The sequence below is a fragment of the Anopheles cruzii genome, chromosome 3, assembly GCF_943734635.1.
Source record: "Anopheles cruzii chromosome 3, idAnoCruzAS_RS32_06, whole genome shotgun sequence".
Classification (NCBI taxonomy): domain Eukaryota; kingdom Metazoa; phylum Arthropoda; class Insecta; order Diptera; family Culicidae; genus Anopheles; species Anopheles cruzii.
This window is the reverse complement of record NC_069145.1, coordinates 84699599-84727515: the sequence shown is the minus strand read 5'-3', so window position 1 is coordinate 84727515 and position 27917 is coordinate 84699599. Positions and strand designations below refer to the sequence as shown.

Below are 27917 nucleotides of genomic sequence, written 5' to 3'. Positions count from 1 at the left end.
CCGGGGGCCACAAAGTAGCGCCCCGCGGAGATGGTTGCAGGGCGTGCTCCGTTTGATCCTCGGGACGTCGTTTAGCTTAGGTCGAGAATGTCGAGTTCCGCGTGGTGCTAAATAGAACGGTTGACACATTCACCGACGAGGCCACTGGTCGGCTTAACGGGCGTCCCTAAACCTAATCCCGAGGCCGGTCCTTCTGCAAAAATGTAAGGTCTGTGCCCCTTTCTTCGCTGTAAGGCTTCGCGCACTAAATTCGAGTGAAACCCAGCCCAGTCCCTATAAACCGGAATTGGATCCCGGGGTTTTGCCGGTGCTTGGGCCTCACAATTACGGCCCTTACGGCGTCTGAGTGGGGCTAATTAAATTGTGATTTGTTCTAGCTTGGAACCTTCCGGATCGATTCCGAGTAATTTGATCCATTTGCCATTGGGCGAAGCATACGATTTACTCACCAATTCGGTAACCCGTTCGGCGCCGTTCACGTAGCAGAAACAAACGATACCGACAACTCCAAATAAATTAAAAAAAACGGTAAAAGGTAGTTTCTCGCAAGACTAATTTGTTACCGTGTGCCTCTTTGGCTTCGAATTGATGATTAGTAGGTCGCGAGTAGGCACAAAAGTCGGAAACCGGATTGTTTAAACAGATGGCTCTAGTTGTCAATTTGGTCCTCCTTATTACGCTTTTTTGGCAATATTACCTTTTTTCAAGATCATTCAAATCATTTTATGTCGAAAAAATAGTAAATTTTATTTACAACTTATTTTTGAAGAGTTTAGACCATGTTGACTTTTGTGCCGGAAAATAGTATTGCGATTTAACTGTATCTCTTGCTCAGGTCCCTGATTGTGGGTCGCAAGTGTTGTGTAAAATTTCTGCAACGTTGTGCCACTCCGTTAGAACCATCCCTCGAGGGAAGGCCACCACCACCACCGTCATCATCATCAACCGGCACACCGTTACTTTGTCGGGCTAATAAAGCGAGGCCAAGTCTGGTGAGCTGAATGTGTGCGTGGTCCGCAGGCGTCACCGGAGACGCTCACCTCGTTACTTGTAACGGCGGCCAAAATAAGAAACCACCAGCAGGGACGGGTCGGTTTGCGTGGAAAGCAGGAAGATTCCCTCCTTTTGCTGTTGACACCCATCGGCACCGACGCCTACTTGGGTTGTGGAGCAGGAGACGGCCGTTATCTGCGGGCGCGGGCGCGACATGGGCGTACAGACGCGGCGTGATGCTGTGAGAAATGTAGTTCCAACCCGGGTAGGACATCGATTACTTCGGGAACGAACATTCCCAACGTTGCCTGGCCAAGTTGCCGTCGGGATTGAGTGTGTATTGCGTTGTTCTGGGAAGGAACAGTCGGCATCAAACGATTGGGGACAGCACCTGTGAAGGCATCAGGGGGACAGAGCGCGGCTCGGTTCTCGATACGTGGATCTTGATCTTCTGATCCAGAGTCTTATCCACTCCGAAAGACACTCTCCTTAGTCACAGACCGACGATGGGACGATGGCCCTTTCTCTTCTGCGTGGGGTGTCGGTGGTCTTTACACGGTAACATTCCTCCCCTCGAGTCGATTGATTGCGCCGGCACATGGCATGGCAAGGACGCCGGCTGAAATCCTCCCGCGCGCCACATGGCCCAGATCGGGCCGGAATGCAAAACGGGTGGCATAGCAGCAGCAGCAGCAGCCATTTGGAAGCGTTTTACTTTCGCCAAGGACCATGATGGTGATCGAGCGACACGATTTAATGCACCACCGACGGCGGGGCACACGATAAGACGCGGACGCCGCGGAGCGAATCCGGAAGTACCGGAGCTCCGGTGTCCGAACCCGGCGGTTGCGTGTTCGATTGTGGCGAGCTTTGCTTGTAGCGATTTGTTAGCTCAAAAATATGATCCTGCCTTCGGGGAAACCCACCTCAAGCACCGGGCAGTAAGCTTCGGTGGATCGACCAACATTGTAACCCGGCCTAAGTGAGCCCAGTGTATCGGTTAAGCATTCGATAGTTCAGCGTGCAAGTCTCTCAGTTGGCGCCTTCGTTACGGGCGGCCACTTGTTGTAGCCCCTGACGGAAGCACTTTGCTGTGTTAGTTAGCACCTAGGCTCGAGGGAATGCTTTTCAATTATTTCCTGGGTCTACAGTCCCTTTGATGGAGTCCTTCAAAACAGCAAATCCTTCCACCAAACGGTTTGTGTGTCGTGAGTGGAGTTCCGTTCCGCTCCGGAGATCAATATTTCATTAACACCTTCCACCGCCAGAGGACCTTCCATTTCAGCTCACATTTTGGTGTAACAGTCCACTGTCTAGTTGGGTTTTGGGTCCGCGATCGATTCCCTTCCGTTGGGTCTCAAGCAACAGCAACCGCAAGGTCGTTAAGCCGAGCACAGCACCGAATCGAAATCCATTTTATCGATCTTGGCCACCTGTCTAGAGCTGTGGGGTGGCCATAAGACGCGTAGTTCCGACGTCAGCACACGACCAGTGCTGGAGTGTGTTTGTGCTTTTTCCACAGAGACACCACATCCGACCGTCTGTTTAGTGTCTCGGTCGGTTACTGTCCGTTACACCGAAAGTCACGCGCACGCCCAGTGAGAGTTGCATAATTTAATTTGTTTCGTCGCCGCCGCCGCCGCGCGCAAGAAGTTGGGTTGTCGCGCTCCGTGTGTTCCCCGTCTGTCAAAAGCCAAGGGGGGCAAGCACGCCCGCTCGCGGTCCCGCGGTCGCCGAAAAAAGGTGGGCACCGGGCCGGAGACGCGATGTGTGTCAAAGGAACAAGAGAATTCCATCAGAAACACCTCACAAATTTGTGTGTTGTCAATTTGTTGTCGCGCTCGTTGCCGCGGTCGCAAGAAATGATCGACCGGTTCGCGCTTTGTTGCTGCTCTGTCCGGGTGTGTGTCCGGGGCCGAGGGCCGTCCGTGGGTGTCCGTCGCCGCCGCGAGGGTCGTGCGTGTCGTGTTTACGCGGTACCGATATTTTGGTTTCGTGTGTGTCACAAAACAGATTAACTAAATTGACCTTTCATCGGATTACCGGTCGAGTGCGAGTGCGCGGGGGGAGGCCCCGCATCACGCAGAGTCCGAGTCCGTCCGAAGCTCTTTAGCCTCCGCCGAATTGCCCGAATAAACTTGACACCGATTTCGGTGATAATTTAGCATTTGAGAGCAAAGGCAAAAAAAGGACTCCATTTTCGGGCTTATCCGGCCAGAAAGTGTTCGACGTTCGCCTGGCGGCGTTGGTGGTGGAGGATCGGTGCAGGCGGAGTGTAATAGACTGTCCACCTCCGCAGTTCTCATAAAAATTGTGAATTGTAGTCGTATCGATATTTTATTTGTTTCTCAATATAATTTGCATTATAACTTAACCATGTATGGGGTTCAACTTTGCTTCTCTTCGCTAAAACCTTTCGTTTTACTTTATACAAACTATTTTTTTAAAGAACTTATTAAAAAGTTACAGTTTATCACCTAAAAAGTGTCCAGATAGCAGAACTTTTAGATTAATTTTAAGAACTTTTTCGGATTCATTCGGTGACCATTTCGCCAACCGATGATGAGTATTTTTATATTATCTTTCTCATTAAAATGTACATTTTAAGCACACAAATCACGATCCCAAAGTCCACGGATTCCCCCCAGTCCGATCTTCTACGTGTCACACTGCGTGACAGCGAAGGAGCAGCGGGAATGTCCGAGAATCACGCGTTTGCGGAGCTAATTTGAGTGCATCGGGTTTCGCTTCAACCACCGACCGTGCGCCAAACGGTGATCCAATCAAATTTATTAAGTGTTCCGTGGTCACCTTCTGCTGTGGCTGTAGATCTCGCTCCTTGGTCAGTGTCTCAGCGACGGGGAACAGAATATATCGGGCGCCGTAGCGCCTTCTGGTGCCGGCCATCTAATAACTGCACCCCCATGTCCACTTTGGTCCAGCTGTCCAGCCTGTGAAGCCCGCCTCCGATCGATATTCGTCACAGCCGTTCCACGGCTCCGACGCGTGGTGGCATTCCACACACGTCCGTAACGTAACTGTGGTCGTGGTCAGTGGATGTCTGGTCCTTGGGCGCCCGGACGGGCAGGTCCCCGGTCACTGGAGTGTGTTATGTGGCTGCCGCACATCCAGCCCATACGGTTGCGACGGGGCGCCGGCTTTAGACATTCCGATCCGTTGAGTAACACCGTTGGCCGTAATCGGGGCGTCCACTACTCGGGGCGTTTGTGGCCGAGTTAATCCACACGAACACACACACATGCAGTGTATTTAGACGGCTCTTTTCGTAATTGGTGTAAGCTTCCTTTTCAGTTCCATTTGGTGGAGTGCTGGCTTTGAATACCCATTAAAACTACGCAATTCTTCGCGGCACCGTTGGAATGTTCTATGTTCCTCTCGGAGGGTTCTAAGCCTATTTGTTACTTCTTACAGCCCCATTAGTGGGGCGAGTAGAACCAGAAGCCAGAAGACATTGAGCCGGCCGGCTTAGGAAGACATTTGCTTAACATGTCCAATATGTCAATCCACACGGCTCCACGATTAGACGGTCCCGAGGCTGAGCACACCCGGGAAGACATCAATTTGTCAGCTTGATCCGAGAAGCAAAACCCGTCAGCCCGTGGCGCTGGAGTCCGAACCCACGGACTCGCACACAGGTGTACTATTGATGGATTCGCGTGGCGGACAAACAAATTTTGTCCTCCTTTTTCCTCACGGCTGGCCACACGTAGACGCACCGTTGGTGGTAACACACCAAGGGCAGAGAGAGATGGACGCGGGCAACAAGAAGCTAAACCGCATCGACACATGTGCGACAGCATCCGGAGAAAAGCGCGTTAAGCGATGATCGATGCACCCGGGCTCCGGGCCCCCGGGTATCGATTGGCCGGATTGTCCGGACGGATGGCTCCGGCGTAACCGGTTTCCGACGACCGGAGGTTTTCGAGAAAAGCGAGGGGGTTTCTTCGTTCTCACTAATCGAAACGGATCGACGGAGATTACCGGCCGGACAAGTACTTTCTCATTTCTTGACCAGCCGTCCCGTTCCGATCGATGATGGCCCCGTGCCGCGTTACGGCATCGTCGCTCTTGCTTCGCTGCGCCGGGTCTCGGGGATGTTCGTAATCATAATTGTTGCTGTAAGGGTTGTTTTCTTTTCGCACACTCGCAAGGGCCGTAAATTTTCGCCCCCTTTGGCCAGCAAAAGTTGGGTATGATTGAAAAATTGATTTACAACGCACGGCACGCGGCTCCTAATCGATTGCATCCCGGGGCTTTCAAGGGCCAATTGTTTTGCAACTTTGGCGGAGACCTTCGCAACTTCCTTGGCGAGGGTCGCGACGTTTTCGTTCCTTTTTTTAATATCGTAAACTTTCGGCCAAGTACTTTATTGTTGCGGGGCCACTTGGCGGACTAGGAATTTACACGGGCACGGGCTCAACATCCGGGAGCGCCCCAAAGCGTGAGGGTCTCGTTCGAACGTTGGGTTCCATATGGTCCTTAATCTGACAGTGACCAAAGCTGTTGTTGGCTGTGTAAGCCGCCACTTTAAGCCGTCACGAGCGGCGCGCTTCGACGTTTCGATATCTGCAGAGGACCTGTTAAGTCGTTTCGCTCTCAAGGATGTGGCCAAATATGATACGTTTACCCTGAAAGTAAAGCTTTTGACACGAATAGTTTGCGAAATGGAAGGATCCCGGAACACCGAAAAATCCCGACTTATGACATGTAATATTTTCAATTTTAAGCCCTTAAACATGCGAAAAAGGTAAAACATTATTGAAAGATCTAAAAATAGTGTTCTCTGTCCATAAACGATGCCTTTCTTACATTAGATTCTTCAACAAAGTGTTGTTCGACCAAAAATTTCTCATTTGAAGGTCAGATGAAGGTCGTCTAATTTTAATTACTTAGTTCTCCTTTTTTCTCGCCAAGTTGATTAAATCTTTTCCTGTTCCTTTTGCAACATTTTTCGACTTGTTGAAACTTTGTAACTAAATTGTTTGATCTTATGCCCCAAAGCCATAACCGGGAATGCGCACTTCAAGATGCATCCTCCAGCTTTTTTCCCGATTCGTACCGGTTCGTCCCGGTTCCGGCGGTCCCCGTGCGGCACGCCGGGCGCATCGCATGCTGTAATTTATTGCAAACATGTTTGTTTTGCTTGTATTTTTGATTTTTACACGGCACCGCCTACTCAAAGCGAACCCGACACACGGAACGGAACGGAACCGAGGCCTTCTTGGGGCACGGAACGGAACACAGTAGCGCTGGCTGTGCTGTGTCGTGGTGGCCGGAGGATGTGTCGTGGTCCACCGCAAGACGACGCCCTTGCATTTCTTTCTCCGACAAGGACCATGACCGCGGACCGCGGCGAGGGCCGCGCGCGTTTCAGTCGCAGTCGCTTATTATCGTCGCACGTAAGACCGGTAGCGCAAAGAAGGTGTAGAAAATTCTGACAACATTTTTCGTTCCGTGAGCCCGCTCCTTCTGAACGCCGCAGCAGATGTAAATCATGCAAAATGCTCTCCGAGCCGGCCCGGTGCCATCACCGCTGGTGCGCGGGTGCGCAGAGGATAGATAGTGGCAATTAAAATTGCAAATAGGTAACAGGATCCCCGTGTCCCCGGGTTCTAGCCGGCTGCTGTCTTGGTCCGGCCCCCACGCGCGCCCCCACGCCGGTGCCGAATTAATTAAAAAAGTAGTCATTCTACAGCTCGCGGACGTGTACGTGAAATCGATCTTCACTTTCTACCCTCTCCTGAGTGTGGCATCCGTCCCCCCCCCGGAGGGTGTTTGGTATGAGGATGACCCCGCACCGCGGAGACGGCAAGAGATTAATTAACTTCCTGATAGAGCAAACAGTGTCCCTGCACGCGATCTCACGCCATGCCATGCCACGCCACGGCGTGCCAAAGGATCAGGAAGGCTCTCGTTTCGGGCGCGCTAAAGGAGCGCGCAATTTACGATTGCGGCTATCTTTCTCGCCCGGCCTCCGGTAGCATCACGCGTGTCGCGATCGTTGGTAATAATTTTTAGCGATACACACACACACACACACACGCACGCGATCCGTTGGAACCGGAACACCGATCCGCCTACACACGCGCGGATCCGTGTCGGCTTTCAGCTTTCACGATCACGGAAGGGAACCAAGAAATTGAATAAGTGTCCCTCGCGCGCGCGTGTGTGTATCGGGGGGCTGGTCGAGCCCTGGCATGCCAACGGGCGATCCTGTCGTCGCCTGTCGCTTTGACATCCCTTCGTGAAACGCATTCGAAGGGCCCACGGGGAAGCTGTTTTAAAGGGCATTCCGTTGGCATTCCGTTCGTTCCTGGTTTTTTGTACCGCTTATCTCGTTGTAATCCCTTCCGTTCGGACGGAGGGAAATCGGACCGAACTGCGGGCTGCGGGATCGCTCATTAAGCTCGCTTCTCACCTCACCGGCAACGAACCTTCACGGTGATAAATTTGGCAGTCGACCCAGGGCGGGGTCCTATTTATGGGTCGTCGGTTTGTGAAATGCGTTGAGACGATATGACTGCTGTTATGCTCAATCGAACACGTCAAGTGAAGGTTGAAAGCAATTTCCAATTGAACTGACTTTTTCTGTCTCTTTATTGGTTTTTTTTTGGGGAATTAAAAGTGGAAATTGTTTCGTCTTTTTAATTGAAATACCTTACTGTACCTTGGATAACATGGATGAAAGTAATTCAAGATTAGTGAAATAAAATCAACACATCACCTGGGCTCGAGTTCCGTATTTTCTCCAGCCTCGACCGCCGCTCGTCCGAGACAAAGAAAACAGAAATAATATAGCAAAAATGGTTCATAATAATAACTGTGGGAAATGGTGGAAAAGTGTCGCCGTTTCCCTGCCAATTTTGTCGAACGTCCCGTGTCGTGCCGTGCCATGCCGTTCGCCCGAGCCAGCCAGCCAGAGCCAGAGCATAATCGCCCCGAGTCGTGCTTTGCGATAGAGTGGTAATGAGATAATTTGTTTGCCGTTTTGCACAAATTTTGTACCACGACTTTCCCGGAACACCGGAGCGCGTCGGTCTGGCGCGGTACTTTTTCCTCCATTTGTGTTTCCGTTTTTCTCACTCTGCTGCTTTCTACACCCATCGACAGAGCCGAGAGTTGAAAATTATCGTCAGAAAGATGAGTCAATTCTGTCAACTGGCGCAGCCGAGCGCACGGCGCACACGGACCTTCGGCGACCCACGGCGCGGGGACTCTGGGTGCCTAATTTGTTGTTGTTTTTTATGCTGCCATGCTGCCCACTAAGCCACGCCGGGCCCCGAAGCTCGGCGCTTCGCAGTGGGTTCCACGAAAGTGTGCTTTTTCCACGGCTCGGCACGGCGTGGCTTTCCCTCCTTCGGGGTGGGATCGTGTTGTTGCTCGTGAGAAAATTAGCACTGAACCCCCGTGGATCGAGCCGGTCGAGAAAATCTGCCGAGAGCTGTGTGTCTGTGTGCATTGCCATCGCAGAGTAACATCAATCGATACTGACAGATACATGACAGACCATTAGCATCGGGGATGGAAATCGCGGGGGGGTGGCCAGAGACCTAGAAGCGGAGCGGATCCCTAGCTGTGCTTAAGTGAAAGTCATCAACTGCCAGCCGCGACAAGAACGTACCGGGCTTGGGGTATCCTGCGAGAAATTAATTGATTTTATGTTTCCTCTCTTCCCGGACAGGATCAGGACGCCCGGTATAATGGAGCCGGCGCCAATGGGATCGCCGGCAGTGGCAACGGCCTGCAGCACGTGAAGGCGGGTGCGATCAGCAATGGCATTGGTGGGCCCAGCCTGCATCACCACCCCGGCGGTGCAGGCCAACAGAAAGGTCATCTGGTGATGAACGGAAGTCAAACGCCAACGCCGGGCGCCGGCAACACCCAGATTCTGACGCAGGCCGGGCTCGAAGAGTACAGCCGACAGTCGTACTACGAGCAGACGACGATGTACCACCACCAGAAGCAATCGTCCTACGCACAATCGGAGGGCTACCACAGCTACGTCTCGAGCTCTGACTCAAGCTCGACGCCATTCCTCGATCGGTAAGCAGCAAATCCCCCGCTAATCGGTGTCGTTGTCGGAAATGTCTCATCAGCCACACCGATTCGTTCGGCACGCTGCAACGATCAAGCACTAATCAAGAAGCCTAAACATAGGTTATGCCCACGAGCCTGTGTGGGTCAGTAGGATGGCTATAAATTTAACGCATGATCGAGTGTGAGCTGCATCACCGTCGATCACCACTCGGTCAGGGCCAACTAACCGGCTTTTTGTAGCCAAGTCCCCCCTTCGGTCGCCGGCCGTATCAGGTTTTGAGGACAGTAGTGTTGAGGAAACGTCACCGAAACCGATCAGTGTAAGCTCGAAAATCTTCCGGCCCTTCGTACCATGGGACAGCAGAAAGATAGAGGGGGACACGGTCGATGAAAGTCCCGGCCGCGCGGGGTGTCATCGTGCGTTAATTTCCGGAAGACACGATAAAACACTTAGCGATACAGCTCGGAAGGGCTTCGGTTGGGGTCCAGGGGTCCGGTGCGAGAAGTTAGATTGAAGGACACGATCGTCACCAGGTAAACCGGTGGCCCAGGGGGCGGCCCATTAAATAATGTTTTATTCAGCTCAAATTTGGGCCATCGGCTTTGCGGATGCAAATCGGCCACGTCATGTCCGGATGTTTGGGAAGATTTCTTCGGTTCCAAACTCCCATGACCATGACAGCGATGCGGAAATGCGTTACAACGTGTTAAAATTGTCCCAAATTAGGACCGCAGCGTTGGGTTCGATGAAAATAGGTTAGAAAATAGTTCGATGAAATAGTCAAATTCACAAAATGGAATGGTCTTTTCATTTCGCCAAAGGTTTGATGATTACTTTTATAACTTTCACACTGTCAAACTCAACGATTCTCTTAAAATACCTTTTTTGCGATAATATTCAACAGTAGCTTGGCAAGTAATCATCATTTTCTGATGAACTTCTTGCTGATTCAACTTGAAGGAAGATATTTTTTACAAACTCTATTCGTTTTCTGCTGATACGCAGGGTCCGCTACCTTCTAACCGACGGCATGGACATAACGAACTTGTTTTTGAGTCCAGCTTTTGCTTAATAATTGGAAGGTTGGCCAGATCGATCGTAAAACTTCTTTTGTATATTTCCCTTTCTATTTACTAGAAAAACAATGCCTTTGATGTCCCAGTTTTATTAGCATTATTATGTTGGGGCCTACATAATAACTAATCACGCTGGATAAGTTCGCACGCCCGCCGTTCGTTTCTAATTCCATCTGGTTCAAGCTTTTCTTGTCCTTCGCGGATCACGTTTCACACCTCACGCAGATCGCGCGGCATGCAAATAAAAACAGCATCTTCATCACTCTAAACATAACCCCGAAGCACCGTTCCACCCCCACGGGCCACGTTTGGAGGGGCGAACTATAATTTTGCGATCTTAATTATTACAGTTTCCCCATTCGTGGGGTTGTTTTTCTGTTTAGACTTTCTCAAGAAGGCCCCATCGTGGTGCGCCGTACACATAACCTTTCCGCCGTCCGTCAAGACAAACGAAGAGGGAGAAAAAAGTGAATTATTTCCTGCTGCAGCGTGAAAGGGGCCCTTGGCAGCGGCCACAGATCGAATCATTTTCGGGCTTTTTACCAAACGCACCACAGTGTACGGTGGAGATGCATATAATTATTACACAAACCTAGGGTTTTTCTGAATCGATCAAAACGGGCGGCCGGTCGTAAAATTGGCCCCGGCGCTTCAGAAGAAGCCCGATGTGTTGCAAGGCGCCGGGGGATGATGGACATCAAAGGATTGTGATTTGATTTAGTTTTTGCATCGTCTCAATCTCATTTCGACCAAGCCAGTATGTGCGATACGGGGGCCCACTCTTTATGGCTTCATAATGCTCTTTCTAATTGATTGGCGTCCATTGGGGTGCCCTCCCTGAGTGGGGTCGAATAAAATGTATCCACTGCGCACGAATCTACGGCTCGCGGCGCATTTCTCAAGGCTGTCGCATTCGGCGTGGTGCGGAAATGCTGCGATTTCGAATCGATTCCGGCACCGCCCGGATTTGCCCCGGTGACGGGGCGTGAAAATTGGGCTCGAAACGGCACCCTGTCTCTCTCTCTCTGTCCGTAGTGTGGGAAAGAGCGTTTTCCGCGTGCAATTCTGGCCGCATGGCCGTCGGTCGGCTGGCTGGTGGCTCTCCGCGTATGAAAACCATCACTAATGATCGCCCGAAAAAGCCTGACGTTCACCGGCGTGGCGTCTGGGAACAGCGGCCTATTACACAAACCGGCATCGGCAAAAATGGCTGGCCCCATTCCGCCCGGATTGGGCCCCCGGAATGGACGCGATGGCCCCTCGTGTAAGACGAAACACGATGGGCGAACGAATCGAATCCAATATAATATTTTTCTCGTTTCGTTTTCGTCTGGCTTGCCGAGACCGTTGATCAGCCGTTAATCGATCGTGTTTGATCAGCGTACCGGCAAAAGGGCAGAATAAATACAACCCCCAGGGCTTCGGAACCTCGGGGCGGGAATTTCGGTTACGCATGAAGCATTCGCGTTTTCTGATGATATAATGATGGCTACATTCGATGGGTTTCCGATCCGTTATGGATCGATCTCGATCAAGCGGCGCAAACCTAGGCCGCGCCAGTTGTGGAGCATCAAAAGACACCTCGTCACTCATAAGTTCTCTCGGTCGGCGATCGCTTCTCCGTGCACTTAGCACGAGAAACGATACGGCTACTTTCAAGAACCGTTTGATCGTGCGTGCATTAAATATCGTCGCGGCCACGGGGTGTGAATCACGGGGTTCCAGACCGGGAGCTTCCAATCAAGTTCGCCTCAATCAAGCCGCTGATGACGATATTGCTTTCAATTGGAATTGATTTTGATTATGAAAATCACCCTCAGGGCAGCTGCTGCCGTGCCGTGCCGTGCGTGAACCACTAAAAAGCTCCGGCGGTGCCCAGAAGTTGTCCGTGCCTATGTCGTGGGGCGGTCAGAAAGCATAAGGTAAAAAAGGGGGTTTAATCGCCCGCCGGCTACAGAAGCATATTGGCTGCCCTCCTCTCGAGACCGATTGTGGCCGGATTCGGTGCGGTCTTCAGGCCTTCTATTGCCAATCCAATTTTGAGCTGTAGGCGCGGCGGGCTTTTTTAATACACGCGGCCCAATGATTAACGCGCATCATATTCCGGTGGCTGCTGGCCGGTCTTTATGGACCATTTTTTCTTCTTCTTTGGAATCGGAGGTGATTAATGGGGAAAAAATGATCTCCGCGCTAACTGGCGGCTTACGCCCATCGCCCGGCAAACCGACCTCAATAATAGACCTAATGAAGTCGAAGGATTCCGATGAGTTCACCGAGCGCCGAGCAGAGCCCCATCTGGTCTCCGCCGTTTGAGTGTGATTTGGCCAACTCCCCCCGATCGTGGTGCTTCTGATTAAGATCACCCGGCGCCGCAGCTGGGTTGGGTAAACATTTCAAATGGCGCATTCTGCCGGATAACCTTCAACCGGAGGAGCCCCCTTCTAACGAGCGGTCAGCTAATGAAGTGCGGCTTTATCTGTGCGGCTCCCAGAAAAAGGTGGCGTCTTGGCCGGGTCAAGATCGACATCCGCTCCCGGGTTCCATCCTTTCACTTTCCGTGCCGTCTCCGGGCTTCTAAGGCTCTCTAGGCGGTCCCTGGGCCCGGGCCGGGGAAGGAATTTCGTTTTCACACTGCGAAGAAACGCAGCGGGCTTCCAGCGGCCATAACGTGCGGGGGGTTCCTCGAAGGCCCAACTTTCGCCCCAAACCGAAGAATACCCCGAAGCCCATTAAGAGGGGGCCCCGTCGAGAGAACGCGCTCTGAACTTTCCACTTCAGCGCGACATCCGGCGAACGGTTTTGTTGTACGATATTGGGTCACGATTTTGAAGCCGCAGCTCGGCTCCGGCCGATAGCAATCTGACCCGGTTCCGTCCGGGTTCCCGCAGCGACGGAAGCGCACTAGGAAGCTGGCCGCCGGTGGGTGGGGTGGGGTGTCGTAGCCCTCGTTTCTCGGCGATGTGTTGTGACCCCCGGCCGTTCGATCTAAATCTAGAGCCGATCGATCGCATCGCGGAACGCTGCACACTCGGAGAAGAACACCGGACGGGCCCCTTCTAATGCTGATGCGCGATGAGTTATGCTCGCGACCCACAGAAGGGTGGACACTTCGAGCCTTCGGAGTGTGTGTGAATCTCTGTGTGTGTGTGCTGTGCGTTCCTTCGGAGAGATTTGACCTTTGCTTGGTCGCTTTGTGCCAGCCAGAAGGTTAAAGTGTGTGGCTGATCAAACAATACTCGATTGTCATTTTTGTTTTCTGTGCGCACAAAGCCCTCTTGCTAGTCACTCGAGGTCTCCAACATACGCCCGAGGGAAAGGATAGTGAGGGGGCACACTCTCGGCGGAAGATAGAGATCTTTTCTTGGCCGCGAGATCGGCAACATGCTCGGCGTATGCTCCGCATTGCCAATCGGACTTTCGGGCGCTGCTACTCAGGGATATGGTCCGAGCGGGGTGTGTGTGCGGTTGCGTGCCCCCCCTCGGGTCGCTTTTACCGTTTGCCATTTTTATGTTTCGCTCTCCACTGCGCCTAACGGCGGAGGTACCGCTATAGGTCACGCCGCCAAAGACGGAATCGGACCGGAATAGCAATGGAGCAGTCATCGCCGTGTGCGAACTCCATTGATTCTGGCCCTGAAGAGACCTCTCCGTTGACGGCGGGCACTTACAGTCACTAAGGAGACGCTCAGGAGGGGTCACGGACCTACGGGCTAGACTTTGGCTGGAGATCGTCAGATGGGCGAATCCAGACTTTCCACCACCTGGGAGATCCTCGGGATGCCGATCATCGATCCAAGCAGAACCCTCCGAATGCGCAAAGTATGCGCATTGGATTTTGTTCTTCGTTTTCGGGGCCGAATTTGATACCCCGTACCGTGGGTTGTATGTAGAACGCGCGCAATTATCTTCGCATCGCCTGGCGAGCCTCTTTCGCCGTGGTAACTTCTTCTTAGAAGAGCCGTAGCCGCAAGGGGGAAGCAGCTACAGGGCGCACATTAGAGTGCGTAGTGGTTGCACTGCGGTTGGGAAAAGTAATCATGCGGTGGCCACTCTGCGGCCCGGTGCGCCGGCTACCATTTTCCCCAATTACGACCAAGAACATCGGAAGCGGAAATGTTTATTGTTTTTGGTTTCGTTGTGCACGGAACGGAATCATCGAACGTTGGAGTTCTGGCACGGGTTCAACCATTTTCTTCTGGGCTACAGTATTTGAGGTCGAATGGTAGTTCAGAACAGTTCAGAAGTTGCATTGTTATTTTAGTTTATTTTTCACTATTTTATAAAAAAATCCTAATAAAGCCGGCTCTAGCTAATTTCGTTCCGTCTAAAGTTGAATTTTGGAAGTAAAAAGGAAGTTTTATTCATTGGAATCAACATATTTACTGTTTCCTGTACGTACGTCAGTGTGATGAACATAAAACGAATTAAGGACTCTTCGAAAGTAGATGAAGATCACCACCGATAATAAAATATGTTAAAGGTGTATTAAGTAAATGATAAATTTGTCTTCCTGTGGATTCGCGGATCGTGGATTCTTCCTTCCATAATGGATTCGCACCATTTATCAATATATTAGTTTGCAAACAAACAAACCCCGCTGATAGAGCAGTCGGTAACGCTCTTCGCTGTCAGCGCAGCTGGCCGTGGTTCGAATCCCGGGATCGGTTGTCACCCAACCGGCCATGGTTTCGATTCCCGATACCGGCGTGACAGGGGGGTTGGCACGGGGCTAACAATCCCGTCCGTAAAAATTAAATGTTACAGAAGAGCATCAGAGATTAACATTGTCTCTGGTGCCAGGCCAAGACTGCTCAGCGGTTGTAGCGCCAAAAGAAGAAGAAGAAGAAGAAGAAGTTTGCAAACATTAACTTCCAATTATGAAGCAACAGATAGCACTTAGTACGCCTTAGTACGTGCTACGATTTGATCGATCCATCTAGTGTTTGGAGCCGCAGCCGCATCCATGATGCAGGAGCCGAAATGTTGGCTGATTGGTTCTTCGGCGAAATTGAAGTTGAAAACTTGAACGACATTAGGTTTCAACAGAACGGTGCTACGTCACATACAGCGACAGCCATAATCGTCCCATTTTGTGCCCTATCTTCGGAATCCGAACACAAGATGAATCACCCTATATCTAGGTTAAGATGTTGGCAGTCCTGACAGCATGGACTCAAGGAGAAGCCCCTTATTAGAAGTCGCTCAGAGAGGAAAAGTGAACTTAGCCTTGAAAGCCTAAAGACCTCCTTTTCGAGTTACAAAACATCGAAACAACGATTGTAACGATTATCCTTATGCAGTGCTTGACTATTTGTATGGAAGCGCCACTCATTAGCAATGGCACACAACAAACGGTACGAATAGAAATGATTGGTCATGTTTCAAGTAACACCACCTCAAACACATTGTTACTTCCCGACGGCGGCGGCGACGGCAGATAGGTCACACGGCGTCCGCGTGACAGTGATCCATCGGTTGGGCGCACCAATTCTTCTTCCATCAGTGCTCTGTCACGCGACGTGTGATTTATCGACACCTTCTCGCGAATCGGTCGCGACCAGGTCACAGCCATCCTCCGTGGCGGCCACAAACGCAGCAGCGCTGGGGTCATTTGGGTGGCCTTTCCGGCTGCGGGGCTCGCTGCCGCAGTAAGCGATCATCAGCGTCGGCCAAAGCGGTAGGCCCCAACGCCCCGCGGGTGACGTCGTCTGGTCGTCTCGACGTCTAATTGTCCGCCAAACGATCGATCATGGGTGGTCGAACTGACCTAATGCTGCGGAACCCAGCCGCCCGGGTTTATGTGTCATTTTCCCTCGCCGTTCCGACTCGTTTAGGCGCGCGCGCGTGTTCATTTGCGTACATTAAATCTAAGCCGAGATGGTTGGCCGATCGCCAACAGAGTTGGAGGTACCCCGATCCCCGCACCGGTGCGCAGATGGGAGCGCGTAATTAACGGTCGAATGCGCGCCCCTGCCAACGCATCCGAGCCTCCGGGGCAGCAGACGTTTACCGCCGTCGGCGTCAATCCGATCGAACCCGACCGGGCCCCGGCCCGGCCCGGCCACACTCATCATTCAGTCGGCAGCGGCCGGCGGTACCCGTAGCATCGTCCATTGGGAGGTCGCACCACTGGCCCCTTGTTGCTGTCATTTTCATTTGGCAAACTGCGTTTGGCCTACATTCCGTTCCGTACCGAGCGTGTCGACCTCCGGTTGCCGGTTGCCCTTATTTTCCCTTTCGCCGGTACACACTGCACGCTCCCTTTCTCCGGCAAGTGGGGTGCGGTGGCCAGTTAATTGTGGTACTGTGACTTTTGAAAATATCACTTTTAATGAGTGTGTTGTGCACCGCGGCGCAGCGGCGCATTTTTCGGATCCTTCCCGTGTGCCATTTTTGCATACACACACCCGACACGCGGATTACACGGCCCGCCGGTTGGTGGTGGAACCGCCATGGAGCCCACTCCCGAGGATCGCTCGATCTGCAAACTGACAGCCAAATTAATGATCTTTGGGCTGCCAGCTGCTGCGGTGGCGGCGGCGTCGGACTGACAGGCCCGGTACTCTGGGCCGTGTCCGATCGGATGTACATCGTGCAGCATATCGTGTCCGGCGTTTCCGCGTAACGATATCGTACGATCAGTGGCTCATGCACCACCACCACCCGCCCGTGCCAAGTTCTCGAGCTCCCGGGGGTTCCAGCACGCTGTTGGACTTTGACTTTCGTTTCGTCGGGCTGCGCTTCCGGGTGCGCCGCGTGTTCTGTGTGTCCGCCTGTCCGGCCGCGGGACCCAGTGATTGACCGAACCGGGTATTTGCATATTGACTGACGAAATCATTCCACACACACACACACACACACACACACACACACACAAAGGGAAGTTAGCCCTGCTCATGTGCTTTTGGAGGGCATGTTGAACTCGGAACCGGCGACAAGAGTGGCAACTCCATCTTCGATAAGCGCACAAAGATGGAACAAATGACCTGCGCCGAAGGACCTCTCCTCGTACCCTCTGACACGACGAACCACTAATGCCCGGCCGTGGAAAGTGAAAGTTTTCCGCAAGGCCCCAGAATGTTGGCCCATTCCGTCAAATCGATTTTCCGATCGGAACAATTGAGATCGGTATTGAACACAACGGTGCGCGCTCTGGTAATGGCGTACCGTTGGCCCGCCGTTTCGTGTCCATAGTGCACCCGGAGAACCCCCTCGGGTGCCAGGCCACGGTAACGAGTTTCCGATTTTATTGTACCCGACCTCCTCTCCCCGGGCACGATTTGTGTAGATCGGCGCCATATTCGCCAGGGAGCGCTCCAGTTGACGAGTCGCTCGGGGCGCACGGATCGTCAGGACCGGTGTCCTGTTCGGTTCGGAGCGTCTCGCGCGGAATGTTAATGTCTTTGACACGGTCGGGACATTTTGTGGAATTTTCCTCTCGATCGAGACGAAAACCGAAAGTGAGGCGAAAATCGATGCTCAGCCGCGCCGTGTGGAAAAGCTCGGAGACCCCACGGAGGCTCGGTAATCGAATTTAGTGGCCATTTTACCTGCTTTGCCCGCGGCCCCGCGGCGTACCGAGCTAGCGGACGAGAGGGTGACGATCACCGATTTCCGAGTGCATTTCCGAGATCGAGCGCCCCAGGATGGCTCAGGTTTCGATCGATTCGTGAGTTCTGTGAACCCTCGGTGAACTTTTGTCTGACGCCACCGTCAAGCGGCGGCGGCGGCGGCGCATAATTGCACAATCTGTCCCCGCCGCTATTCTCCCGACGGGCACGGAGCGTTGCCTGTCACCAAGAAATCATCCCGTCCCCGGCGGCTGAATAGAACAGCGCTGACCGGGCGACCGTTTGCCATCAGTTGGACGGTCGGTGATGTCGCTCGTAATCGCTGGTAACGACTGGTAGTAATGAAGTCCCATTTTCCGCTTTTCGACCCGGGACGCCGGCGGCTTTGGTTTCACTTTCAAATTGTAATCGATTTCGGCGGCGGCGCAGTTGGGCAAACGTCCCCGTGGAATGTCCCGTAGATTCTTCCGTGGTCTCCTTGGGACCCCTGAGAACACGATCGCACGGTGCGCACAGTTTGATCGACGCCCAATAGAGTGGGCCCAACAAATCCCGTTAAGGCCTCGTAAAGGCTTTTACGACGACAAATTCTGTCTCTTTGACAGGCGTGCATCGAGCGAAGGTCACTGGTTTGATAGAGGCATTAAATTAAGTTTATGGCGGTCCGCCATAAAGTGTCCGCCTTCGCAAAATGTCACTTTCGCCACCGACGATCTGGTAGGATCGATGCGGATCGGATTCGAAAATTTCTCCACCATAAACCCCATCGATATCGATAGGTTCTTCGGTAGCAAAGCTTGATAGTCGACCCACCACGCGGAATACCACGGAACGGAGTGCCCCCATAAACACCGGTAGCCCACACGGATTTGACCCGCGAGAGCCTCGATGGGCGAGCGGCCCACGGTGTCTGCCGGCTTTAAACCCAGACGGCAAACAGACGCGCAGGCATAAAGAAGCCGATTGTCCTCGTCGCTAGGGCGTTCGTTAGCATAAGTGGACCAATGCAGGTGGGCAATCACGGGGTCCGCGTTAGAAAACGAAAGCCCAGAACCCACGGCATATCGATCGGCCACATCGGACGTTTCGGTTTCAGTAGCTTTCACCTACGAACGGACGTGGTCAATTCGAATTGTTCTTCTGGACCTCCCATTCATCAACGCCACAATGAAGTTGTAAAGTTTGTCAACTGCGGAACGTGGGATGGATTGGTTTTGGAAAGGGAACAATCTCGAGTTGGACTCCGGGTTCGCGGCTGTGGACGTTTTGTGGACATTAGGAAATAAAATGCCAACAAAGACGAAAACTCAATCACTTGGCTTTCGCAGACGGTCAAGCAAGATTTAGACAGCCTAGAGCCCATTACGGTCCGAATGGTGGAAGCCTCCTCGGGAAGCTCACAGTTCGTGACGGTTCTACGTCAGTGACCCAATTTCGTTGATTGCCCCAAGGAACCAACACCGCGGCTGCTACCGAGCACGCCACGCTGTGCGATTGGAATGTATCTGGCAATATTTGGCCTCGTACCCCCGTCGGACCCCCGTCGGACCCCGTCGGATGCGGAAAGAGAGACAAAATCATTTGAGCACCATCTTTGAAGTCTTTTTCATATTTTAAGGACTCAAGTCACAGTTGCAAAGATTAATTGATAATTTTTAAATCCAGTATCTAGCAACTGGCTTGACAAGGATCAAGAATTCCGCTACGGAACTACGGTAGTTGGAAGCTAACAAGGCGCCCCCAAATAGGGGTCTCATGGACAAAATAAAAACCATGTCAACCACGCGCGCAACGGCGGGAACCTTCTCCGTACCGGAATTTTCCGCCCGCCGCCGGGAGCAATAGGTGTGCGGAATTGTTACCGACGGTCGGAAGCCTTTTGACGCAAATCATCAAGAATCGTGAGTAGAGAAAGGCCAAACGCGCCGCGCGCCTAGGCAGGCCGACACGGACTGGAGTTTATTCATTTGCAGTCGCGTCTCGTCACGGATTTTCTGGCTTTTGCAAGTGGCCACGACGCTCGGGGCCCGCTAGCGGTTGACGTGTGTGTGAATAGAGGGAAGGCCTGAAAGAAGACGTCTCCTACGCCAGCCGGTGCCGACCGATCGATCGATCGACCGTGACGCGGCCCGCCAGTGGGAAATGTTCTATTTCGTGACTCACCCAAGCCCAAGTCCCGCGCGCGGCTAATTAGGCCCATCGCTAGGACTGATCGCGCTCGGTTCTGCCCGGAGGCCCCCCCCGGTTCCGATGGCGGCGGACAGGGCGCGTCTTTCTTCGCCGGCGTAACCACAACTTTCATAATCGCCGCCGGGGAAAGATAACGGAACGGAACGGGCCGCCATTCCCGCGTGCCTTGGCGAAGAAGTGTTCAATATTTATCACTCTCGATGACCCTCTTTCCATGCTTTCCTTGCCGCTGCCGTAACATCGTGGTGACCTAGTGGCGAAGGCATCATTAGGGGGTCCTGTGTGGACTGCCCGGTCCGCCGAAGACACTCACTTTCTACTTGGGCTTCTCCGGCGGGGCTCCGTGCCATCCTGCGGGGGGGCTCCTCAAGGATCCCCGGGAAGCTAGGGATGATCGTAGAGTTGTGCCTTTTTTCGGTCCGTACTTAATTCTCCCTATGCTTCGCGATGCTGGCCGGACGCAGGATAGGGAGCTACATAACCGCAGGCCTTCCACGGAGAGTCCGGACGATAAAAAAGCTAGCCCACGAGGACGGGAGGGAACCAGAATCGATTTACCGCAGCTTTTCGCGATCATTAGCGCGATCGTAATTTACGCCAATTGACATTATCGTGCCGAGCGTGTCGTGGCCGTCCACCAGGCCGTCCACGCACCAGCTCTAGCACCTTGTCCCGACCTGACCACAGTGGGCAACATTGTCGCGCCGGCGATTGTTGTGTGTGCCCCGTGAAAAGTCCCCTTGCATTCGCCCATTTCGACGGTGATTTCGCTTCGCTCCGCTTCGGGTCGCAAATCAGACCCGTATCTCTCGTCAGTCCTACGCCAGCGGCGCGCGCGCGCCCACCTGCAGGGGCAACTGTAACGGCCCAAGGCAATCCTCGGGTTGCCTTGCCGGGTGGCAACAATGTTGTTATCGACGTGGCTGCCGACGGCGTGTCGAAGACTGCGATGGCTCTTCGTCGTCGCGTGGGTCGTCGTTGGGTCCGGTGCTGATGAGACTTTATAGATCGAGATTGCAGCGCCTGCGCGCACGAAATCGGATCCCCGGTTCGGTTCGCTTCGTCGATCACCAGCCCCACAGCGATCGATAAACGGAAACGAGCCAACCAATCACCAGCTGCAAACAGTCCTAGGCGGAACGAGAGCAGCCTGGTCCGTTTCTTCGGCGTTCCTAATTAATGAACCCCTTAAACGTCGCTAACATCTCGGGCGCGGGCTCTAATTATGGGGTTTCGGTGACTCGGCGTGTGTGTCGATTTGCTTACAAAGTGTAAACACAGCGCGCCCTCTGGCAGGACCTCCGCGCTCAGATAATCGTGGGCATCGTGCTCGAGCAGGACCCTCACGATCATCGGGTCGGGTCTCCGATCGCAAACTTGACGCATGGGGCCGACCTTGAAGAGTGCATCCAACTGCGCGGCTCGGTCTCGACGCGTAGTAGCGATGGTTGATGGGCTCAGATTGGATTGCTTATTGCCGCGATCTTCTGGCGCTGCTACGTCTGCGTTGTCCGGGAGACGCTAACTGGAATCGGAGCCATCGGGGCTGGAGATTGAAAGTAATTTGTGGCGAAAATGGTGGCTACCTTGGGACACCTTGGGCTGCCCGCTGCGTACGCTGTGACTGTGGAATAGATTTAATTTCCCCCCGAACCCACGGCCCGGACCGTATGTCACGTCTGTCGTCAAGTTTTTTGGCGTGGGTCCCAGATCTGATAACACTTCACACAATTTGCATCACGGTGCCTGCTGTGTCGCTACGCTTTGTGGTCAAACCGGAGCGAGCCTGTCATTAGCTAGCGCCACAGGTTCTTGGCCGCAGGTACGGCCGCAAGGTTGCCCAACCAAACCGAATGTGGGCTCCATACAAACCAAATAATACCGACCCATGGCCCACTGACAGTCAAATCCCCAGAGAGTCAAGATAATGAACCCCAAACCGGAGCTCATTTGTCACTTTCGAGGTTAGGGCACCGTGAGCTATCCTTTCACCGGAGTGGAGTGACGAATCTTATCCGTGAGATTGTTTTGATTAATTTGTTCTAATCAACCGTGGCCGATCTGCTCCGGTGACAACACACTAATCCGATGCTCTCCGAAGGCTCACGTCGTCTCATCTCGGCTTCAATTAGCGCTGGCCAGTGAGCGCCGGATTCGTCCCCCGGGGGACCGAATATTGTATTCTCATTACGCATTTGGTGCCGCCAAACTCGCTTGACTGTCACTCAGTTAAGCTGAGCCCTCAGCGAAGAGTTTCTTGAGCCGCAAGTGTCGTCTTCTTTTGCCGTTAGCCGGACCACTCGTAATGCGCACTAATCGGTTACATAAACGGGGGGGACCGAGGACGATTATCGCACAAATCATGACAACCTCAAGTGGCCCGGTGGTGGCTCGGCCACCAGATTTCATCAATCTCGTACCGTGTGACCCGTCGGCAAGCGGGCGGCAAATCAACATACAATCAACACACCGCGAGCTGACCGCGGCGCGGCACGCATTTTCTAATCGTTGGTCCCAAAAAAACAATCACACAAAATGTTGGCAAACATCAACATCACGTGCGGTGTGCGTGGAGTGCGTGCGGGGCATACTTTCGGCACCACCGTCGGCGAAAACACCGCCAACTCTAAACTCCAACGATCCAGATAGCGGCGGCACTCATTGGGAAGCCGAGTACGCGGGGACCGCAATCCTTATGCGCGATCCTCGGTGCACTTTAATGTGACGTCGTTTTCGAAAGCATAAAACCAACAGATCTCGGTCGATCTCGATCTCGCGTGTTGTGTGAGCTTCTTCACCGAGCTTCGTTTATTGCTCGGTCGACCGTTAATCTTGCCCCTCCGTCATTTATTTGTGCCATTGGCGTACTACGGAGTGGACGCGAAAGTAATGCCGTAGCGCTTCCCTTTCGATGGCCTCCTTTAAGAGTGGTGACCGACAGATGAGATAAACAGATATTGTTCTTAGAGCTTAGAGCCCGGTGGACAGCGCGGCAAACTGGGTCGGGCGGTCTCGAGCTTTTGGTGGTGTCCATTTGGTGGACGGCCTTTTACGATTGCTTTTATGCGCCTTTTTGGGCCCTTGTTTTCTCGCTTCCGATCTGCCTAAGCTCGCACCGGGGTTGTACCAGGTGTTGAACCCGGAGGCCCGGACGAGCACCTAAGGCCAACCGTGTGCCCGTGTGGGAACCGGGTTTGCATCGAAAGCGCGCATTAACTTCCGCACTTTACGGGCGACAGTTGGAAAATCTTCTCTCTCTCAAATAATAACGACGGCCGTGACGGTGAGTTCGCGCGTCTGAAACCCAAACGGGGTTCGGCGTGGCCGAAAGATCGTGGCCCCCTTCGGCCAAGAACCCCTTCGGCCCGAGGACCGCTGCGTGCCTGGCGGGAAAATCGGGAATGCAAAAAGTCCCTCCACGCGGCGGCGGCAACATGTGCATGTGAAACGATTACGATCATTACACGATCTTCATCTGTTAGGCGTGCTTCCAACATTGCCACGACCACCGCCCGCTCCGTTCCGTTCCGAAACGGCACCAATATGCGATGCTCCTAGCCTCGGCGCAGTACTCTACGCTCTGCCGAGGTATGCCAGGGAAAGTGTGGCACTTCAAGTGCCACTTTATAGAGCCCCGCGCGGTGCTTTTCCTCCCGGTTGGCCCGGGGGTATTCTATGGGACCCGCCACAAACAAGCGGAACACCGGGAAGCTGCGCAGGATTTTTAAGGTTGGAATGTTTCAGTGCGCTTGGGTTTTTACTGTCACTCTGGCGGAAAAATGTCACTCAAGTGCTGCGCGTCGTGAACGAGGCGCGAGCGGCGAGAGTTTATTGCGGGGGAAAATGAGCCCATTAGCTGCTGCTTCGGCGTAGTTCGTTTGACATTTCTTTCGCTCGTGCTTCGGCCATTTGGGAGACTCGGGAAGCGTTTGCTAAGAAAGGGCTCTAAGAATTGCGTTTCAGAATGCGATATTAATATGTGGATGTTACTCTGTCGAAGATTTGATCGTTTTAGTCATTCAACTGTCCAATTTCTTGGTCCCACTTAGTTAGTCCAGAATGTGGCCAAGTTTGAAGGCTGCCTGTCAATTCGCTTGCTCGTTTTCACAATCATTTGAGCAAAATGTTCAAATTAAATGGTGTAGCTTGAGAGAGTTAGCTTAATTGTTACGCATATTACACGAAGAAGAGTTCGATTTAACCAGAACCGTATGACCTTGCTTCGCGAACTAAACTTCGAGGAACTAGAATCGAAAAAGTGTCCCTAATTGTCCTGAAAGCTGCTGACTATTAGGTCTAGGACTTAATTCTTTCCGTTTTTGTTCGACATTTGTGGCCTAACTACAGCAACAAAACGTATGACTACCTTAATGAAAGTATTGTCCGTCGTTAGCTACTACTTTCTGCCATCTTTAAGGTAGTTCCTCGATTCCTTGTTGATAGAACTTCTTATCTTTAGGAGCGATCCCCTCAGAGACCCATTTTTCAATACTTTCATAAGAAGTGAACCGCATCATAAGAGAGTTTTAAAAGCTCAAAATGCACAACACCTTTCATATCCCACCATATGCACAGCATTACCTTTGCGCAGTGAATATTTGGTTTGGTTGCGATGGACCTGGTTCACCAGGCTGTATCCAGGGCTTTATGCGTTTAGGATTCTTGTAATAGCTCCCCTTTTCATCACCAGTGACGATTCGGTACAAGAACCCTTTTCTTTTCTGCCGTGCAAGCAGAAATTCGCAATTGGTTTTCCGTCTTTCAATGTCTCTTTTCTTCAATTCTTGTGGAACCCACAAGAAATTTGTCTAATCATTCTCACGGCACTCAGGCGATCGGAAACTGTCGTGTGGTCAACTCCTAACATTTCTGCAATTTCGTTTTGCATCTGACATGCATTCCGATCGAACAATGCTACCAATTCTTCATCACCAACCTTTTTTGACTGTTCAGGTCGCTCTTGGTCTTGCAAGCCAAATTCACCACTTTTGAACCGTGAACCGTTTTGAAAAATTTGTGACATTTTGTGAGTAATGCGATCTAAAACGGAAAGAATTAAGTTCTAGATCTAATATAATATTTTCGAAGTGATTAATTAGTGTATGATTTAGCTCCATGTTAATTCCTGTTGGACTTTCGACAATTCTTTTTACCGTATCAATTACTCCTCATTGAAATGAAGACGCATTTTGTGCGGATCTTCCTGAAGCTTTCTTTTTTCCCCTGTTTGATGGAATTTGGAATTTTATGCAAGTACACCGGGGCCGGGTGGTTGTTGTGTTTGGGCTTGTGCCTCCATTAATCCGCTTCGCTAGTGCAGTGGCACTCCGCACTCGGTGTGCGGTGAATGAATTCGCTCGATTGATCAAATTATGCAGTCAATCACGATTCAATTAGAAGCCGTCTCGTAAACCCGATTGGTTTGAACCGTGGCGCTCGGTACATTGCATCGCAAGGCCCCCTCCCCGCGCATTACATTGTCTTCTTTTATCGAGCAGCAGCAGCAGCACGGCAAGCAAACATGCAGTAATGCTCGTCGGCCCTTCATTCATTCAGCCGTCTGTCGTGGGCCGCGAGGGTGGATCCGCAGATCGGCGCCGCGGTGGGGGAGGGCACTATAAAGTAGCAACAATTTATCGGACGCACGTCATCGTGCGGGCCAAATGTGAGGCTCGCACGGAAAGTGAAAAGCGCGATCCACTACACCGGGCGCACCGGGTACTGAGTAAGCAATCGCAACCTCGGGAACTGGCACTGGCTGAGTGATCTTTCGGTGGTTGGATTTCTTTAGTACCAACCTTTCCTCCATTGCTCGTGAGGGAAGCACACGCTGCAATTGTTGCATCGCCGCTGCCCCGTCTACCCATCTGCATCTTGATCCTTCGCCCTGCCTTTGTGTTGTTGCTGCTGCCGTGGTGTGTGGTGTGACGATCGTAATAAAAATAATCATCTTCATCATAATGCGTTTCGCCCGCTGGTGGATGAACATAAAGGAAAAGATCTCTACAGAGCGAGGGAGAGAGCATGGCCCTTTCGTGGCCGTGTAGGAGGAGACGGATAAACGGGGGTTGCAAATAATGGTTGAGTTCGATTTCAGGCAACTGTACAGGGTGCTGCGGTGCAGGCAGCTTAAAAAATGCACAGAAACATAAAAATAACATCCCAACACGCAACCAAATTCCGCCAGCGCCAGCGTCGGGTATGGAAAGTGAGCAGCGGGTGAGTGAGTGAGTGAGTAGGTTCATGACCCCTAGCGAGGAGGCGCTAATAAAACGCGAAAAAGGGGATTGCATCGCGCGAGAAATGGGTTTCCGTTTTCTCACCCAATCCGCGGGTGCGCGATCGGATGGGGGGGGTCTGGTAAATGATCGCAAAATGTTGCTGCACACACGCCAATGGGTGGCAGGCTTTTTTCCGCCGCTCACCTTATGATTTGTGTGCATTGCATTCGACGATCCGTCGCGGGTGTCAGATAAATCGGGATTTTTCATCGTTTTTTTTTCTCGTTCGAATATCGTAACCGATCGAGAAATGGTCGACAGACACACATGCGATCGGTGGCAGATCTGGAAGAGCGCAAAAAGGGGCGCCCGTGTGAACGCCACCGAGGTGAAATTAAGCCGCTGCCCTGCCACTCGCCTTGGCACACGGTTAATGCCCGCATTGGGGTCGGCATTAAAATGTCGCCCGTCAGAGGACGGGTTACGTGCATCCTCGCGATCCGGAATGTGGCCCTGGCGGATGGCGGATATCGCGAGAAGGCGTCGCCCTCCGCGTGTTGTTCCTGGATCACATCCTGGAGCCGCCGCCGTGCGTATCCTGTTTCTCGCAACCGTAACGCAATTTGAGCTCATTTACGATCGAATGAGCAAAAAGGCGACAACGACAGAAGAAAAAAACGGAACCCAAGCGTAATGAGCACTTTTATGTCGCCCTCTGCTGGCCCGGTCTGCTATCGCAATCGGATTGGTAAACAATCGTAAAGATTTTGTGACATTGGCTATTTAACGGGTTGCTTGGCCGTGTGGCTTAAGTCTCTCGGAGCGCGGCTCGAAGCGGAACGGCTCGATTTGGTTCGAACTCAATTTAATGTGCTTCTAAACCCCACAATTAGCGCCTCTAAGTAGCGTTCGCGCGTCCCTCTCTTCTACTCTCTGGGGGGGGACAATTTTAAATGGTTTTTTTGTTTTCAATCTCCATTGGACAAAAAGATTAGACGTGCCGTCGGTTCCTGTCGTTGTTCGGCGTGGCGTGTGAAAAATTGACCCACGCTATGATCCAATCGATCATTCGGCCAATCGTGTCACGACAACAACAACGTGATAATGCGTTACTTCCCGCACCCGCTCCCTCGCTCTCCTCTGTGGCCTCGGCCGGGGGTTGCACGCGAACACGTCGTCGGAGTGCAGGGCCACGCAAGAAAGAAATAATCCGCCATTACCGTTACATCCATTTCGTCACTTTTCGACCTCGCAGGCCACACCGGAGTGGCTGGAAGTCATTCTTTGGTCTGAACCTTCAAACGGTGGCCCGAACCGGGAGCCGTAATGTGAGCGGCGGCGGCGGCGGCACGGATTTGCGTAACTTCCTTCCAGTTTGCCTACGATCGCTGGCTGGCGGTGAAGTGCATCGCTTCGGAACTCTCCTACAAGACGCATCACCATCATCATCATGTTTCGCCCGCGGTGGCAGGCCGCGGACCGGAGTGGGCCACCGGTCGTGGCCGCATTTAACTAATAAACAAACCGTAGCCCGCGCAACCCGTCAGCGATCGTCGTCGTGCAATTACGACTGGCCGGGGCGGGCGTCGGTTGGTTGCGTAGCGCCCGGGAATGGGTTCGCGGGTTAGAGTTGAAGGGACCGCTCCCAGACGGACTACATTCTATTACATCACACGGGCCGCCGCTTCCCTTTCGCTTGGCTTCCTGTCGGTGGCAGATGTGCCCCTTTTATGCTAAGTGGAAATCGCGGCCGCGGAACGATAGCCCGTTTTGGGGTTCCAGGGGGGGGCGAATCGGTCCCTAGGAA

The 27917-nt window shown here is 52.6% G+C and overlaps 1 protein-coding gene across 1 annotated transcript in view; it reads left to right on the top strand.

Moving 5' to 3' along the window:
- LOC128271179 (protein Shroom) overlaps positions 1-27917 on the top strand; it is a 120013-nt gene that overhangs the window by 14659 nt on the left and 77437 nt on the right. The window contains exon 2 of the mRNA XM_053008621.1: positions 8696-9057. Coding sequence (XP_052864581.1) covers positions 8696-9057 — 362 coding nt within the window. The remainder of the gene's footprint in view (positions 1-8695; positions 9058-27917) is intronic.